We start from the raw sequence: 18817 nt of genomic DNA on the forward strand, positions 1-18817 counted from the left end.
TCACTAACCTCTTAAAACTAAAGGAGACACGAAACCCAAACCATCATTACCCCTCGAATGGACAATGGAATGTCAAGCAGCATTTGAAAAATTGAAACGACTCTTTGCCGCCGAACCTATTTTAAAGCACCCTGACATGGATGTTCCTTTTGTAATACAAGCTGATGCAAGTGATGTAGCAGTCGGAGCCGTCTTGCTCCAAAACAATGCTGATGGTAATTTACAACCCTGTGCTTTCACTTCTCGAAAATTGACTGAAACCGAAAGACGATGGGCTATTTGGGAAAAAGAAGCGTTTGCAGTTCATTGGGGTCTGGACATGGAGACAATTCTTAGAAGGTTCAAATCATCCTTTTGAAGTTTGGACTGATCACAAAAATCTGGAAGCGCTAAAGACTCCTAGAAAACTTTCGCCTAAACAAGCCCGTTGGACTCAATATTTTAACCGCTTTAATTTTACTTTACAGTATATTCCTGGAGGGAAAAACTTCTTAGCAGATGCTCTTTCACGTTTACCCCAATACAATTGCACTCGCTCCGAGTGGTTCAACCAATACTTCCGTGCAACAGTTGGCGGCCCCAGCAATAACTAGAAGCCACTCAAAGCTGACCCTCACTCCCAGATGAACTAACCAAATCGTTTAAAGAAGCTTTAAACACCGATGACTGGTACTTAACGCATTCCATGAATGCACACTGCGTGATGGACTAGCTTGGATTGGAACAAAACTATATGTTCCTCTATCACTCAGAGAAACCATCCTACAACGATGCCATGATGCCAAGATGGCAGGGCATTTTGGATTTGTGAAAACTTTGCATCTTCTTAAAAGACAATTTTGGTGGCCAAGTCTTAAAAAAGACATTCAAGCATATGTGGCAAGTTGCCCGATCTGTGCATCATCCAAAAGACCTCCGGGAAAACCTCCTGGACTACTACAAACCGTAGCCAGACCAGGAACCCCATGGAAAGAAATATCCATGGATTTCATAGTGGAATTACCTGAAAGTTCCGGCAATACTGTTATATGGGTAGTGACTGACCTTTTCTCCAAACAAGTGCATTTTATTCCATGTTCAAAATACCCTCCTCAAAGACTCTAGCAAAGTTGTTTGTACAACACATTTATAGACTTCACGGAGTGCCTGATCGCATCATTTCAGATCGAGGAGTTCAATTCACTTCTAAATTTTGGAAAGAATTTTACGACTCATTGGTTCCGCCAAGGATTAAGCTCCTCCCATCATCCTCAAACTAATGGAAGCTGTGAACGTTCGAACTCTGTACTAGAACAATATCTCCGATGTTATGTTAACTACCAGCAAGATAATTGGGCTGATCTCTTACCTTTTGCTGAAGTTGCCTACAACAACTCAATTCATAGTAGCACGGCATTTACTCCTTTAAAATAGCTTCAGGCCAAGATTTTGTTCCTATCTCGAACTCCCACAGGAAGAAACTACTGTTTCCTCTTTATCAGAATGGATAGATCAAATACAAAGCACATGGAAAATGACTCAAGGCGATCGACGACGCCACCGTGCGCATAAAAACAAGCAGACAAAAAGGTCCCTGAGAACAATATCAAGTGGGCGATAAAGTTTATCTTTCCACCAAATATCTTCAAACCACTCAGAAATCTAAAAAACTTGGACCCAAATATGTGGGACCTTTCCCAATAGTAAAAATCATCAACCCTGTGACGGTACAACTAGATTTACCAAAAACACTTAGGAGAATCCACCCTGTTTTCCATGTGAGTTTACTGAAACCTGAACACACATCTACTTTCCGTCCTAACCATACACCCCTCCTATACCAATTCTCATAGAGGAGAACAACACTTTGAAATAAAAGAAATTTTAGATTCAAGAAAACATAGAAATAAAATTCAATATCTTATTTCTTGGAAACACTTCCGTTATCCCAAGCTGAATGGGTGAACAAAGAAGATGTTCATGCCTCGGAAAAATAGCACAATTCTATAAAAATATCCTGACAAACCCTAACTTCTCTTTTTCTTTCTAGGACTGACGTCCTTGTTGCAGGAGGGCGAATGTCAGCCTCCACTCCACTCTTCATTTACTTTTAAATGATTATATCAGTAGATAGAATGTAAAATGTTTATTTCTGTATTATAACCTTTTAGGATCATGAGGTGAATCATACCACCGTCCGGGGTAAGGGAAAAGAGCTTATTATTAGTGTCGGCTGACATAACTGGGAGGAGGGGTGATTAATGATTGAATGTTATCAGCGCGCGCTTTCCTAACCGACACTGCATTCCTGAGTTGACTGACATCCAGAGACCTGTGGAAGAAGATTACCACGAGGGGCCGTGAAGGAGTTGGCATTGGACCAGACCAGCCTGACCTCCTGGAGGAGGAGGGACAATTGGGGGGATATGATATGTTTGCCATATTTTGTCTCAGTTCCAGCTTTGCTTGGCTGCTAACCAGACTGTAAAAGTAAAAGTACTTGTTTCCAATCCAAATGGAGTCAAGGTGAATTCTTTCCTATTTGCCGTCGGGGGTAGCCTGACATTGACTTTTACAGTATATAGTTCATTTCCTTCAAATGAAAAACAGAAATAAATAACCAGGCTTAACTGCTAGGTAGCTTGTAGGGTACCAATGTAAGAGTTAGGGTTAGGGTTAGGGTTCAAGATCAAAGATCAATTTTTAAGGTTGTATCATTTTTCAGGGATGCTCATTTTTATCCATTCTGCCACAGGTGTCCAGAAAGACAACCCATCAGCCTGGAGAAGTACCTGCATGGACTGTGCGGTGTCTTCCTCCAGTTTCTTAATGTCTTCCCTCACTAGGACCATCTGCTCCTTCAGGAACGCCGCCTCCTGCTTCAAGGCTTCCACTTCCCGCAGAACTCTAGGCATGCTCTGGAGAGCCTGGTGGCTCGTCTCTGTAGGAAAATGAGAAGCAGGAGGTCAGGAGGTCTGGGAAGAATGGAACTGTGCCACAAGAGCAGAAGGGTCTCCAGAGAAGGGCCTTCTCTGTGGGGGCTCCCGCCCTCTGGAATGACCTCCCCCCAGGACTTCGTCAACTTCCGGACCTCCGAACCTTTCGCCGCGAGCTTAAAACTTACCTATTTATTTGCGCTGGCCTGGGTTAGTTTTTTAAATTTATGGGTTTTTAAATGGGTTTTAGTTTTAAATTTTAATTATGGCCAATTTTAATAAGTTTTTTAAGTGTATTTTAAATTGTATTTATATATTGTCTATTTTACTTGGCTGTGAACCGCCCTGAGTCCTTCGGGAGAAGGGCGGTATACAAATTTAATAAATAAATAAATAAATAATAAATGAGGAAAAGGTGGGGTGGTTATGTGTTAGAAAGTGGTATCACCTGTTCAGCACAGAAACAAGAAGCTTACAAATTGAATTGATCGGTCAATTCAAAATCAATGAGTGAAAAAAGGCCACCACTGACCAAGAGTTACGCAGTTTCAATTAGTGTCCATTCCTGCTTACTTTCCTATATTAGGAACAGCACTGGCGCAGTTGTTAAAATGCGGTATTGCAGGCTAACTCTGCCCAGAGCCAGGAGTTTGATCCTGACCTGCTCAAGGTTGACTCAGCGTTCCATCCATTTGAAGTTAGTAAAATGAGGACCCAGATTGTTGACTCTGTGAACCGCTTAGAGAGGGGCTGTGAAGCACTGTAAAACAGTATAAGTCTAAGTGCTATTCCTGTGTGACTCCTATATTCTCCTCCTCTTCCTTCTCCATCATCATCATGTTTTTAATTAATTGGACATTCAATGAAACTCTATTATTTCAACTTTACCCTGAGATAAGCTCAGTGTGAAAATAAACCACCAGTTTTCTAAACCCCCGTGGCACATAAGAAACTTCTGGAAAGTTATGTCACCAAACTGGATGACAATTTCCCCTTCCCAAAAACTATTTTGCCAACCAAAAAGGTTAATAAATGGGGAGAGGAAAGTTAAGACAGCGGACTTTTCCTAGGGCTACTTGCACAAAGCAGCAAAGGGATTATATCAGATAATGACAGAAGGATCCTGTCATTATTCATGATATCTAGCAAAAAAATTCATTATTACAGACTATAAAAATATTAATCTTATTACTACTGTAAAATTTCATTCTCTTCTCACTTTCACTACCTGTCCATATGACAATATAAATGCTGCTCTACATTTCAATTTTTTTTTTAAATTTACATTTATATCCTACCCTTCTCCGAAGACTCAGGGCGGCTTACATTGTGTAAGGCAATAGTCTCATCCTATTTGTATATTTATATACAAAGTTAATAAGTTATTGCCCCCCCCCCAACAATCTGGGTCCTCATTTTACCTACCTTATAAAGGATGGAAGGCTGAGTCAACCTTGGGCCTGGTGGGACTCGAGCCTGCAGTAATTGCAAGCAGCTGTGTTTAATAACAAGCTTCTTACAGCCTGAGCCACACCGCAGAAATTTGTGTTCCTCATTTCAGATATCTCAAAAGTAAATTTCTGGTAAAAGAGCAGAGAAAACCATCTTCAAAATTTAGAAGTGGGAAAACTATTGCCAAAAGAAGAAAAACAAGCTCAGGTTAACCACTTATTTTTAAAGGCAGATACTTATATATACATAATATATTACAACATAATATATAATATATATATTATATATATATAAATACAGATATTTATGTATACAAATATTTATATTTTAATATAAAGTTTTAAATACATAATATCTATAATTTATATCTATGTTATATTAACCACTGTACCACATAATATGTCTTGATTAAACTGTGTAATGTTCACAGAGCAACATTAACAAATGGCTTCAGATCAGATAGGAACATCTGCAGTGGAAAAATAATCTGAGCTGCCCAAAGCAGCTGCCCAAAGGACCAGGAGTGGTCCTTGAAACTTCCAAAGCGAATTCCCTTCAATGACAGCAGCATCACCTTCCACAGCATTGTTGACCTCCTGGATAAAAAGCTGTAACTTCATCACCAAGGTAGCTGCGTGAGCATCTACTTTGCCAGGGGCCTCCTGCTGCACAGCCCGGAAGGCCCCGTTCACCCAGGCCTTGACCTCAAAGTCATCAGCCAGGAACTTGGAGAAATCCATGGTGGCTACCACACCTTCACCCTCGCCTGGACCTGGTCAGCAACTGCGGCACCTGGATGATACAAGGGACACAGAACGGAGCAGAAGCCATATTTCAGCAAATCAGCAGTGGGTTTCAATTTAGTTTACTACCGGTTCGCTTGTGCATGTTCATTTGCGTGTGCAATGCTTCTGCACATGCACAGAAGTATCCTGGTGGGTGGGCGGAGCCTCTCACCACCGCTTCAACCGATCCAGGGCAAATCGGTAGCAACCCACCACTGCAAACAATGCTTTGTCTTCAGAATGTCTTAAATTTTTAAAAAAAGGAATATAAGGGGTTAGCATTACTGTGCATGCCATTTGTCGGAGGACCTCTGCCCATGCAACGGTTTGGTGTCATGGTCAAAGCACCAGGCCAGAAACCAGGAGACAGCATGCTTTATAGCAGGGTCTCCAACCTTGGATAGGATAGAGCAGTGGTTCCCAACCAGTGTGCCGCGGCACTAAGGGGTGCCGTGAGATCTTTTGAGGGTGCCGGGAACTTTTGAGCTACGGAGATTTTAAATATCTATTTCCTTATAAGGGTGCCGGGAACTTTTGAAAGGCTTTCCAAGGGTGCCTCAAACAAGAAAAGGTTGTGCCTCAAACAAGAAAAGGTTGGGAACCACTGGGATAGAGGATTGAATTGTAAGACACACACAAAAATCAGAATCCTAGGATTCTATGAATTTGGCAAGCAATGATCACCTGTGAAGTCCTTGGTATTCTCTAAGCTTGGCTGTTCTCTTGCAGCAGTCTCATTACCCAACTAGGCAACATCATCAATACTGAATGTGATGTTTGCTCCCTGTTTATGTATTTATCCCTTTATTATTTTTATAAGTAACTCAAAGTGGTGAACTATTCTCCAACAGTTTCCTCCTCCTATTTTCCACAATGGGTTGAGCTGAGACAGAGTGAATGGTCCCAAATCACCCAGCTGCTTTCATGCCTACGGCAGGATTAGAACTAAGGCCGCCAAGATAAAAGGCAGGCAGATTGTTGTCCCCAGATGAGGGTTGTTTCAAACTATATTCCATGGACTTCTTTGAAAACTTAATGGGATTACAAATAAAAAAAAAGAGCAAAGAAAAAAGTTCACTCAGGCACTACCATTTTTTTTTAGTGTTTAGCTTCTTGATTAGGGTTCTGTTTTGTTTTTTTTTAATTAACAGGTTCCAATGCCTGAAAAAGTTTGAAATCCTCTGCTCTAGTCCTGCCAGGAGAGCTGTCACCAGAAAGATCTGGAAAGATCAAGGTTACCTACCCGGTCTCTGAATTTATGAAAAAAAATTGCACCCCAAAGGACAATTTTAAAGAAAATGTTGCATCTTTATTATTTGAAATCTGTAATTAAAAGAAATGTAGAATCATAGGGCTGTAAGAGACCTTGGAAGTTTTCTAGTCCAATCCCCTGCCCAAGGATATTTACCCTTGAATGTCATGACTGTCATTCTTTAGCTTTAATGGAGCGGTGTTAAATGTAGCAAACTGCTGTTTCTCTAGATGTTATGCCTCAAAGGATTACTCACAGGACAGATTTGAAACTGGAGTATTTGCTAAAGTGAAAATAGATACAACATTCTGGAATGTGTACAAACGAGGCAATATAATACAATACTTTTATTTTATTTTAATGAATAAATCTAAATCTCTCTAAAGTGAGAAAGTCACTTTGGAGTAATGGTTAAATGCACCAACCAGGCTAGAAATCAGGAGACCCTGAGTTCTAGTCCCATCTTAGAGACGAAGCCAGCTGGGTGGTCCTGGGCCTGTGACTCCCAAGGAGACAAAGACAAACCCCTTCCAAGAAAGCATCACAAAGAAAACTGTAGAGACCAGTGCAGGCAGCCACCCACCCACCCACCAGGACCAAGACTGATGCAACGGCACCAAAACAAAAACAGTTTATAGAGATTATGGGGAGGATACAGTTTACAATGGCAGCTTGGAAAGAACTTGGTTTAATGTGACACAAGGTTTATAGCAGGGGTAGTCAACCTTTTTATACCTACCTCCCACTTTTGTATCCCTGTTAGTGGTAAAATTTTCTAACCGCCCACCGGTTCGTGGCAGTTGCACTATAGCGCCATTTAGTTTCACTTATGTAATGTGAACAAAACTTATGCACGGGCGGAGACGACTTCCGGTATCCAGCGGCAACGGACGTCTGGAAGGTTTCTCCTGCCTCCAGCGCCCGAATCCGGCCGCCGCCGAGGCCCTCAGGGGCCAGGTGTTCCGAAAAGGACACCTGCCGTACGGACGGCTCGCCAGGGGTCTCCCAGCCGATATACAGGACTGTGGGGACCGATGCTGGCGCGTCCTAGGCTTGGCGGGGTTCGGAGGCCACAGGCCGCGGCCATTATTTTGGTCGTCGCCTGGGCCGCTGTGCCCGGTGATACCGGGGCATTGGATTTATAACTGCAGCAGCCTGGTGGTGAACAGGGCACGGAGAAGAATTGAGGAGGAGAAGGGAAGGGAATATCGGTAAACGTGAGTGGAGTGCGGTTGGAAGGAGCACGAGTTATTCTGGAGAGAGGAGAACTTAAAATAAGAAGATTACCGGTTTTGTGGAGCTCTGGAGAGAAGAGGTGATGGAGAAATTTAGGAGGGAAGGTTTGAGGCCCCCCCTCCTTCTGGGGAACAGTGGTGGCGTCCAGCTTCCGCCTTCACTATGAGAATTTTGATGACATCACTTCCCTTCGGCTTCCTGGTTGACTAACTGTACTCTGGACTCGTTGCTCCTGTGAGTGCCCCCTGGTGGATCCGGAGGAAATTACAAGGATACTGTGCTTGCCTGAGGATTTTGAATACTTTTTTTTTCAAATGGTAAAAGGTCAGAGACCAACTGCTGGAGAGATGGAGAGAAATCTGGAAATGATATCTAATATGGACAAGAAATTGGATGATGAAATAAGAGCAGAAATTGTGACTATCCAAAAGGATTTAAAGGATACTCAACAAGTTTCAGCAGAAAACAAGCAGAAAGTGGAAGGTCTGGAGGGTGATATGCGGGCAGTGCAGAAAAGAGAGGAGACGACAGGCAATGCTGTGCTTGGACTACAGATGGATAAAATGTCTTATTTCCTTAGGTTTCAAAATTTGGAAGAAGTGGACCAAGAAGATTTGAGAGATGTTGTGACTAAATTGTTGGGAGAATTTCTTGGGAGAGGTGTTGATTTCATGAATTGGGATGTGGATCGAGTTTATAGAGTTAATTCGCAATATGCACGCACGCATGCAGTTCCCAGAGAGGTTCATGTCAAATTTGTGAGAAGAGAGACGAGATGAAATTCTTAGAAAACATAGGAGTGGGGCACTGATTTACAGGGGCAGGAGATAGCCATTCTGAGGCAGATTCCCAGACAGGTACGTGAAAAAGAAAGAAATATTATTTTTGTCAAGCAAATTGTACCAGAAGGAGTGGGCTTCAGATGGCTGATGCCAGAGGATTGATGATTTTCCGGGAGGGCATTACGAAAAAAATCAGTACAATTGTGGAGGCTACGGCCTATGTGGAGGAACACAAAGCCTTCCTGGAATCAGATGATCCAGGAATTGAAGAAGGGGAGGTTATAGATCATGGGGCTGAAGCGGCTGCCGCTGTTGCGGCCCTGGAGTTGGGTCAGGCTGAACCCAGAGTTCTGAGATCCAAAACTAGGAAGTGATAAAGATATTTGGGATTGTGTTGGTTTTCCTTATTCTCTTTTGTACGATATTCTGATTATTCTTGACTCTTCTCTATTACGTATTTAAAATTTGCAAACTTAGCTACTTCGTGTCACCTGCTTGCCTTATGGCTGTTGTATGTGTTAAAAAATTTGAGTAAAATTCTTATTTTAGATAAGAAAAATGAAAATTTACCATACCTGATATGTATTTGTATAAACCTTTTTTGACTAATAAAAACTTTTTGAATATAAAAAAAAAAAAAACTTATGCACGGGCGATATAAATAGTATATTTTCAGAAATTTAAATAGTCACGGGGAATTTTATGAAAACCTAATGAAAATGTTTTTAAATAATGCTATGAAATTTTTTAAAAAAGTCAATTAAATTAAAAAAAAAAGGAAAGTGCTTCAGTATTGGACAAAACCTCTACCGCCCACCATGAAAGCTGGAATACCCACTAGTGGGCTGTAGGGACCAGATTGACTACCACTGGTTTATAGGGTGCAATGGTTTGGTGTCATGGTCAAAGCACCAGGCCAGAAACCGGGAGACAGCAAGCTCCAACCTTGCAGGGGCCTCCAACCTTGGCAACTTTAAGCCTGGAGGACTTCAACTCCCAGAATTCCCCAGCCAGCTTTGCTTGGAGGTTGGAGGTTGGAGGTTGGAGACCCCTGCTTTATAGTCCTCCCTTAGGTATGAAGCCGGCTGGGTGGGCTTGGGCCAGTCACTCCCTCTCAGCCCCAAGAAGTGGGCAATGGCAAATCACTCCCCAAAAACCTGGCCAAGAGGGACCGTTCCAGCCACAAATCAGCATTGATTGGAAGACCCCCATTTAGACCAGGGGTCTCCAACCTTGGCCACTTTTAAGACTTGTGGACTTCATCTCCCAGAATCCCTCAGCCAGCAAAGCAAAGCAAAGCAGCAAAGCTGGCAGAGGAACTCTGGGAGTTGAAGTCCACAAGTCTTAAAGGGACCAAGGTTGGAGACCCCTGATTTAGACAACTGACTTTCACAGCTCTGACACCACAGAAATCTGGGCCCTGAAGTCCGCAAAGTCTTAAAAGCGGCCAAGTTCAGAGGCCGAGAGCCACGTGTCTCCAGGGGGGGGGGGGGGAGTGGAAGATAGGCGGACTTCAATTCCCAGAATCCCCCAGCGGCTGAAGCCCATCTCCCTTCCAGCCGCCACGTTCAAAAAAGGGAGCGAGAAAACTCAGCCGGAGGGGGCCGCTCGATGCGTCCGGCCGTCCAGGCAGAACTGACAAGCGAGGCCCCCGAAGCGGGAGGAGCGGCCGCCGCCATGAGGAGATTCGAGCAAGGAGACCCAGCCAGGCCCGGGAACGAGGCCTTGCGAAGCCCCGCGGAGAGGTTCGGGCTCTGCCCCATCGCGGGGCGGAGGGGGGGCCGCGCCCCTCACCTGCTGGCCCCTTCGACGGGACGCCCCCAACTCACCTGCGCGCCTGCGCACTGGACCTCCGCGCCCCCGCGGGTCCAAGGCGTTCGGCCACCATCTTGGTGTCGGGCCTGCGGCTTCACCCCTCTCCGGGATTTCCGGGAAGTCCGCTCCCTTGGCTGATTGGCTGGCGGCCGACACTCGCGCCCCAGGATTGGGCAGGCCCTCCGCCAACTCAGCACACCCAGCGAGGAGGCGGGCACTCTTCCCAGCCCCGCTTGCCTCGCAGAAAGGCGCAGATCCAAGCGGGGCGGCCGCTTCCCTCGCTGTCCCTGCAGCCCCCGGCGAATCCCTGCAGGCAGCTTTCCTGGGAGGGGCCGCCGCTGCCCGTTTCCCCTCCGCCGGTCAACCCTCACTTGCTGATGGGCCTTTGCAGCGCCTCCTCCTCTCCCCGGCACTTTCGAATCACAAAGGCGGCCCCGCTTTTGCATTGGGGATCAAGCAGTCGCTGGTCTCCAAGCGCAGAGAGGCGAGGGGGGGATGGGGGCTGTGCCACAGAAGAGGATGCACAATCCAGAGTAGCCAGGCTGGGACTTGTCCGAATATTGTTTATTCTGGAATGCTGCCTCTGTCCCAGCAGAGAAGGTGTGGAGTCCTTTTGGGGGCAAAGGCTCCAGAAGCACCCAGCCTAAGTTGCCAGGAAGGGACGACATGCTGCCAGGATTGGGGGGGAGGCCACGTCTGTCTCTTGATCGCTTTTTACCTATTCCAGGGAAAGATCCAGGCAAGAACGAACACCAGCTGCCCCCTGCTCCTGCAGCCAGCCCAGGTTTGTCTGAATGCACCCTAGGCACCTGCTAGAAATAGGCTGATTGGTTGCACCACTCGCCTTTCACTTGTTAACCATAATTTAGGTCTGCAAATATTGTGTGAGCCAGACTCTTCGGATCCAGGAGTCTCTGGAATGTGCTGGATCTTTAAATGGCCCTGCCTGTCACCAAAAAGCTGCCAAACTGCTGGCTACCTCAAGGTGCTCAGCACTGGCTCTCCTCAAGGCTGTGCGCTCAGTCCCTACCTGTATTCATTGTACACATACAGTTGTGTACCTTCTGACCCATCTAATGTGATTAACAAGTTTGCAGATGATACCACTGTATTGGGCCTTATTACAGGTGACAAATTAGCATACAGAGAAGATGTTCAGAAGTTATCCACATGATGCTCAGGAAACAACTTGCTCCTGGTGCTAGACTGCCAGAAGAAGAGAGAGGAACCTGCTCCACTTTACATTAAGGGGGGCTGTGTGGAGAGGGTCTCCTCTTTCAAATTCCTGGGAGTCCATCTTAGTGAAGATCTCACCTGGAAAAATAATATGATCCAGGTGGGCAGGAAGGCTCAACAGAGACTCCATTTCCTTAGGATCTTGCAGAAAAACAAGGTGGAACAATGACTGATGACCTCCTACCGGTCTACCATAGAAAGCGCCCTCACATACAGTATGGTATGCTGGCTTGACAGCCACGGATAAAAACATTACAAAGGGTGACGAGTACAGCACAAAATAGCATGGGCTGACCCCTGACCTCACTAGATGAACTTGCTAGGACTCGATATCTTAGCAGAGTGAGGAAAATCCTTAGGGACAACTGACACTCTGGTCAGCACTTTACTCTCCTACCATTGGGCAGGAGATATAGAAGCATAGCCAGCCAAACAAACAGGCTGAAAAAATAGCTTCTCTCCGTGGACTGTCAGGCTTCTGAATGCAACGTAACGCCAAAACCATTTAGTATGATAGACTTGCAGGGGCAGCACAATATGTAACATGTGGTGCAACATAATGCAATGTAATGTTCTGCACGTATATGTGTATAGGATTGTGTGTTTGTTAGTAAGATCTATTGGGTTAGGATTTTTTTCCCCTTTCTTTCACTTATGAGTTATTAAGATGTATTTTGTGTTTGGGGGGCTGCACTAAGGGAGTCTCATCCAATCTCATTGTACACATGTGCATTAACAATAAAGGTTTGAATTGAATTGAATTGAGACTTTAGCCTGAGTATTCCAGCAGGTTCTACTTTTTTTTGGGAAGATACAGTCCGTGCTTAGTGCCCATACAAAGTTAGACAGAACTCCCCAGATGACCCATTTCTAAGTTCCAATGGCTGCAACCCCCATATAATCAATGGCTCACATTTATAGCTGTTTGCAGCATCACAACTGCTATTTTCAATGTTTTTTACTAGTTTGCTTCTGGTTTCTGGCAAAACGAGCACTTGAGTATAATAGATTAACTTGTCCACTGCATCTGCTTAATGACCATTGCAAAAAAAAGGTCATAAAATTGGGCATGATCATGTGGTGACCTGCTTAACAGGCACCATAACTTACAACTGTAATTCCAGTGATAAACTGAGGACTACACCTGTATATAGCAGAAGCAGCTCTGCATTTGGTGAGCTGCCAAAAACTCCAGTTTTGGCCCCACACACTTCCTGCATCAACATGAGTCATGCCACAGAGTCACAATGTGAAAGTCTTTATTGATTAAAGCTCAGAGTTCGGGATTTAATCTCACCTTGCACAGATGAGGAAGGAAGGAGGAAAAACTTAACGAGGTTCAGATGTAGAAAGAACTTTTGGGTGCCAAGAGTCTCAGCACTAAGAAGCTCCCTGCCCCTAGAAAACTAGCAAATCAGGGAGGAGGAGGAGGGATCCAGCCTGGTAAGCTAATTGTTCTTGGAAAAGACATGCAACCTAAAGTGCTGAGCTTGGACTTTTATCTGGATTAGGAAAATTTGGGCTTAACTAAAATAAGAGGGTTGATCCTAATTTCCTAACTCCCATACCATTTTCCAGTGGTGGGACGCAAGCGGTTTAACAACCGGTTCAGTGAGTGCGCACTTTGCACGCGTGCCTAAGGCGCTTGCGTGCAGCATTCAAAATACAGCAATTTGAAGCTCAGCTGCTTACCTTCTAAGGCAACCCTGGTAAGTAGAGCAACGGAGTCGTGGAAATCAGCTGTGCCGAATCAGCTGAGCCAGAAAGAAGGAAATATAGGACAGGATAGTGCAGGGGTGGGTGGGTGGGGCCAGTTGATCGTTAGAACTACCAGTTTACCTGAACCGGCTGAATCCCACCCCTGAATTTTTCAAATATTGATCCTTGATCCTTTTCCCCAGAGCTACAAAAGAGGAATGCCAAACAGGACGCTAGGGCTCATCCGTATCTAATTTCAAGATCCAGCTAATATTTTCTCCTTTTCTATTTAATTTGAACCCAGCATTCATCAACACCAGACCATGCTGCTATAAAACCAGAAAACGTTCTCTGTGCATTGCCCCCAAGCCCAGGAAGTATTTTCCCAAGCTCCACTACACTTGGAAGTCCTTCTTTTGCCCCTTTCCCTCATCGAGCAGGTTGGCTGCACAGAACCCCCTGAATGCGAACGCTGGACTCCTTGGGTCCCAACAGGATCATCATCTCGGCAACGCTGGGCCCGTCCTGAAACAGAAGGGGCGGTTACCGCACAGGGAGGGGCAACCCAGTGCAGTTCTCCCCAGCCACACCCAGAACAAGGGAGGGAAGGAAGGAGACTTGCCTGCAGGCCGCTGAGGGAGAGGCGGAGGAGCTTCATCATGCTGCTGTACTTGGTGCCACTTATCTGCTTCTGCAGCTGCCTCAGTTGCTGGCCAAGTTCTTCAGGTCTCTGAGTCACTGGCCCTTCCAGCAGCCTTCAGGAGGAGGAGGAGGAGGAGACGACACAGTCAAACCAGAGCAGGCCGAGGACTGGACCAGAAGAGAAGCTGGCCCAACTGGCCAACCCCATTCCTGAGAATCTGGCCTTTCAATGGAGCGACGGGACCTTTTCAGGAAGCCTTGGACAAAGAGCAGAAATGCTTACTGATGGATCCCATCTGACACACCACCGAGTGCCAAAGTGACTAAATCTGAATCCAGCAGGCATCTGGAGACCAATCGCGTGGCACAAACTCAAGCTGCATCCTTACCTGCCACTGTTCTGGCAGTTAGCGAACCTTTCATTTCATTACAATAATCACCAGAGAGATGTCATCACAACAGTTTGAATTTCTTTCACATGGTTTTTGTACTCCAATGGCAGACACAAGGAAATTTACCCAGGAGGGAAACTGCTCAGTTTCACATGAAGATGTTTATGAAAAAGGCAAGTAGGTATTTCTTCCCCAAAATAGAGCAAGATTCCCCACCAAGACAGTGGCCAGTTTACCTGAGGACCACCCTTCCTATCTGGTCTGCCTCAGTGGAGAAAGTCTGCAGCTTCTCAGAAGGCACCGAGGGTCGGATCCACAGGAAAGCATAGCTGGGGGACACCAAGTCCTTCAGGCGGCTAATGTGGCCCTGAGGAAGGAGGAGTTCTGAGAAGCAGAGCCCGGGGGGGGGGGAGCCCCAGCCGCCTTCTCCCCGCCATGTCCTGTTCCCCTGGGCAGTGGCCTTCAGCTGGTGCTCTGCTCAACTTGCCAAAAAAGCATCATAGCCATGTGGCCAAACAGGCCTGACTTGCCAGTCAGGAAAGGAATTAAAAGCCCCTTTATCCAAACTGCCCTTAGTTTAGTATAGGACCAGCATGCACCCTCCCCACTCTGCCCAGACTTCACATCTATGGGGCCACTGTCGCTTGGTAGGCATCCAGAGACCCCTCTGAGAACAAACTGCTTCCAACTTACCCTCCTCAGCAGAAGCACCTGCTCTATGTAACCCTTTTCAAGGACCTCCCTCTCCGGAAGCTGCTCGCCATAGACTTCCTCCACAGATGCCTGAACCTCTGCCACAAGCTTCTGCCGTAGCCTCTCGTCTCCAATCCACTGGGCCAGGTGAACCCTAAGCAAAAGGTACCGAATGCAGGCAGAGGCGGAACGAAGCAACCCTTCACAAGGACACGCCTCACTAAAATGGCCCACTACTCCAAACATCCACCCCCAGCACAACCCTCTTGTAATGCAGCACCAATTTGGCCAAGTCGTTTTCTGGATATGCTGACATCTTGGGAAAGTTTAGGAAAAGAAATTGCGATTTCCCCCATTACCCCTAGTCAACTTCAAACAGGAGGGGAAACGAATGACAATGGGAGCAAGGGGGCCAGCCTCCAAAACACTGAAGAGGGAGCTAGAGAGCAACAGATGTCTGCCTGCCCCTTCATTTGCTCTACCTGTTGAATTCTGGCAGTTTCTTCAAATCCAGGAGGGCCGAGTGCCTTTCAATCCTGCTCAGATCAAATTCATCAATCAGCTCCTTTAGTGTTCGTCCTATTCTATTCTCTGCAAAACAGATCAAGAAGTTTCTGGCCTTCTCCTCCTAGGCACCTTCACATCAAAGGGGGTTATAGAAATCAGGTATCACATTGATTCCTCCTACTTTGTCCACAGCCTCTTCTACCCACCCATCCCTTAATCTCCAATTAAGGCGAAGACAACCATTCCCACCTCACAGGCCTTTGTGGGACCGATAGTCAGCAAGTAGACCACCAGAATGGAGCCCAGGTAACCATTTAGTTGAGCGGCAGTGGCTAAGGAGAAGTGGCCAAGAGCAGGCCAGAAAGAGGGAGAATACAAAGGGCTTGCTGCGGGAATAGGATAATATACCAGCTCCTGCGACAGTCCCTGCCACAGTTAAAAAGTAAGACACAAATGGTTCTGAAAATTCACACATTCACCTTCCCTCTCGTGGGAGGTGACTACATTACCTGCAAACCCTGAGCCACAGTGTGTCATGAGATCCAGGAGGGTGGTCGGCAAATAGCCATCTTGCGCAAACTCCTCCACAAAAACATGCCCTTGTCTCTTGGAGAGTTTGCTGCCATCTTCGTTCAGGAGCAGTGGAAGGTGCCCAAAATGTGGCGGCTCCCAGCCAAAGGCCTTGTAGAGGAGGAGGTGTTTGGAAGTGGAGGTGAGCCATTCAACTCCACGCAGAACATGGCTGATCTCCATCAGGTGATCGTCCACCACGTTGGCCAAGTGATAGGTTGGAAAGCCATCACTCTTCAAAATCACTGGATCGCCTTCCACACTGGCCACCTCGTGCCTGCTCCACCCGTGGATTAGATCGCAAAAAGGGTCGGACTGCTCTTCCAGGCAAAAACGCACCGCATAGTCAACACCTTGAGATATCTTCTCAGCAACCTCCTTCGGGTTTAAGTGACGACACCTGTTGTCATACCTATTGAGGAAAAAAACATCAATTCTGCAAAACTAAAGTTACTCCTGTTTATTTAAATTAACTTCCTCTTCCAACCACAGGTAAAAAAGGGGTCCCTGCGGATTTTACTCCGCTAATTGCTGACATTAAAGGACAGAATTCATCTCTGTTTCACCAATCACAGGAGAAAGCAAGAATTTAAGAGTCTGATGCTAAAGTTTAGCCTCACTACATCAACAGTTCTCACCGTGGAGTTTGCTGACTTCGCAGTGCTTCTTTCTTTAATAATTCCAGGCGCTGGGGTGTGCAGAAACAGCGGTAGGCAGCCCCTTTCTCAAGAAGCAGGTCTGTGTATTTCTTATATAGGTCGCATCGTAGGGATTGTTGGTAAGGGGCAGCAGGGCCTCCCCGGCGAGGGCTCTCATCTGGTGCCAGGCCTGCAGGCAGGCAACAACTATGAGCAAGACAAAGTGACAACAAAAACCACAGTCCTGCCCAATCCATTGGCAACACAGGTTCTGCCCTCCACCCTCAAGGTAAACTACAGAAGGACTCCAATTGGTGGCACATCCGCTGGCATGCTAAAAGTTCCCACATTTCATTCTCAGGAGGCTGAGGGACTAAAGGCTGATCACACTCCTAAGGTCTCTTTACCCAAAGAATTACAGAGACCCTGGAAGCAGCCACAAATATCAAGTAATGACAAGACTTCAAGGAAGGCTGCAAGTGTCCCGCAGGAATCTTCCCAACACCAAACAGGCTGAATAACAGCAGGAAAGATATCTCTGTACTCCGGACATCACTGCATAGTGTTGAAAAATGCACCAAGAGAATTTAGGAAGCTGTACAATTCCTATTGCTGATATGGGAGTTAAACCTGCAACAGGACTAGAAACAGGGACTGGAAGGACTATTACTGCAGGCTCTGGCCCTTACCTGCCCACTCCAATGCATCTTCTATGCTTTCAGAGGCTGCCGGTACCACACGGCTTTGGTCAGTGTCTTCCAGTCGAAGGATAAAGCAGCCTCGGTGTTTTCGGGCAAAAATATAGTTGTACAGAGCAGTCCGGAGCCCCCCCAAATGCAGAAACCCTGTTCAAAATAGACAGCAGGGCTCAGAGGAAATGGGCAGAACAGCATAATAATCCCTGTGAGGGGAGGCTGAGCAGACAGTCAGTGACTGAGAGCTGGTGAGAAGAAGCACAGCTTAGATTCCAAGAAAAGCACCCTTTTTCTCGAATCCCAGGGGAAGCCATCTTGGCCCTGGGATTTGAAAGGAACCTGCACTGAGGGCAGCGAAGCTCCTCTACTCTCTTATGCACGCATGCAGCCAGAGAGCTGGGGAGGTTTTTTTTTTGGTTTTTTGGAGAAAATTAGGCTCTATTAGGAGCTTTTGTGAAAAGGAGTAAAGGGAACCAGCCCCCCAACAATTGGCCCAGGTGCAAAGCCTAAAATTATAAAGGGCAGGTGTGGGAAGGTAAACGGCCTGCAAAATGGGCTTCTGATGCTCTGTCCCTTTAAGAGGTCTCCTGAGCCAGCCCAGCCACTATAAAAGCTGCCAGAGAAGCAGCCGGTGGGGTGTCCAGTTGTGCAGCTGAAACAGCCTGAAGGGGCCGAAAGCAAACTGAAGAGTTACTGTCCCCCAAAGGAAGGTCGTGGGGGAGGACAGGAATTGCAGGAGAACTGGATAAGAGCGGTGCAGTCAACAGTGAGTCCCAGCCTTTGCATACCCTGAGGGGGTGTCCCTTAGAGCAGGGGTCTCCGACCTTGGCCACTTTTAAGAGTTGTGGACTTCAACTCCCAGAATTCCTCAGCCGACAAAGCCAAAGCAAAGCTGGCTGAGGGACTCTGGGAGTTGAAGTCCACAAGTCTTAAAGGGACCAAGGTCGGAGACCCCCGGCTGGGTGTCAAAGGAAGCGGTCAGTGAACTGTTCGGCGGAGGTGGGGGGGAGGCCAGGACGGAGAACGCCGGAAGAAAACTGGGCCTCCATGGCAACAGACCATTTATCTGCCTCAGCCCCCCCCCCGCAGGAAGACCAGTTGCCGGGGGGGAGGGGTTTCCCCAGGGAGGCGCTGCTGGACCGCTGTGCGTGCGTGCAGCCTCCCAAAGCCGCTCCGGCTGTTCCCCGCGGGGAAGGGCCCACCGGAGGCCCGGCCGACTCCCGCGCCCAGAGCCCCGAGTGCAGGCGGGGCTGGAAGGCCAGAGACTCACCGGTCGGGCTGGGCGCAAATCTCACCCGGATTGCGCGCGCCGCCATCAGCGGAAGCCCCGCCCCCACGCGGGGGCCCAGCCTATCGGAGCCGACGTGGGAGGGGCGAACTGCCCCGGGTTGCTTCCTCCACGTTTCCGCTTTCCCCTCGCCCCGTGGAACTCGCGGCCTCCCCAAGCGCAGGAGAGGGAAGTCCCCGAGGCAGACTTCGGCCAGGGCGTGGCGCGGCGCGGCCGACTAA

General features: G+C 47.1%; 2 protein-coding genes across 7 annotated transcripts in view; both read right to left on the bottom strand.

Annotated features, from left to right (window-relative positions):
- The window catches only part of COG7 (component of oligomeric golgi complex 7), a 32159-nt gene extending 21781 nt beyond the window's left edge, over positions 1-10378 (bottom strand). For 2 of the 4 annotated variants that reach the window (XM_058156977.1, XM_058156973.1), the window contains exons 1-3: positions 10252-10378; positions 4942-5159; positions 2772-2920 (exon numbers count right to left, since the gene is read on the bottom strand). In XM_058156977.1, the coding sequence (XP_058012960.1) occupies positions 2772-2920; positions 4942-5107 (315 nt within the window). In that variant the 5' untranslated portion in view covers positions 5108-5159; positions 10252-10378. Of the gene's footprint in view, positions 1-2771; positions 2921-4340; positions 4496-4941; positions 5160-6560; positions 6584-10251 lie in introns of those variants that run through there. The other 2 variants (XM_058156975.1, XM_058156976.1) reach the window with 2 other exon arrangements.
- A 2337-nt stretch (positions 10379-12715) lies between these two features.
- EARS2 (glutamyl-tRNA synthetase 2, mitochondrial) lies at positions 12716-18768 on the bottom strand. Of its 3 annotated transcripts, XM_058156978.1 has the most exons (9): positions 18579-18768; positions 17303-17458; positions 16614-16803; positions 15915-16387; positions 15381-15489; positions 14899-15052; positions 14442-14572; positions 13794-13926; positions 12716-13696 (listed from the first exon to the last, which is right to left on the bottom strand). In XM_058156978.1, exons 1-9 carry the CDS (start codon positions 18622-18624, stop codon positions 13601-13603), a joined length of 1488 nt encoding a protein of 495 aa, XP_058012961.1. In that variant the 5' UTR covers positions 18625-18768; the 3' UTR covers positions 12716-13600. The 3 variants fall into 3 exon arrangements, with proteins under 3 accessions (XP_058012961.1, XP_058012963.1, XP_058012962.1); XM_058156979.1 differs by lacking the exon at positions 12716-13696 and having other exon boundaries at positions 13795-14070; XM_058156980.1 differs by lacking the exons at positions 14442-14572; positions 14899-15052.
- Between the last annotated feature and the right edge of the window lie 49 nt (positions 18769-18817).

This window comes from Ahaetulla prasina, chromosome 14 (genome assembly GCF_028640845.1).
Source record: "Ahaetulla prasina isolate Xishuangbanna chromosome 14, ASM2864084v1, whole genome shotgun sequence".
Taxonomy (NCBI): domain Eukaryota; kingdom Metazoa; phylum Chordata; class Lepidosauria; order Squamata; family Colubridae; genus Ahaetulla; species Ahaetulla prasina.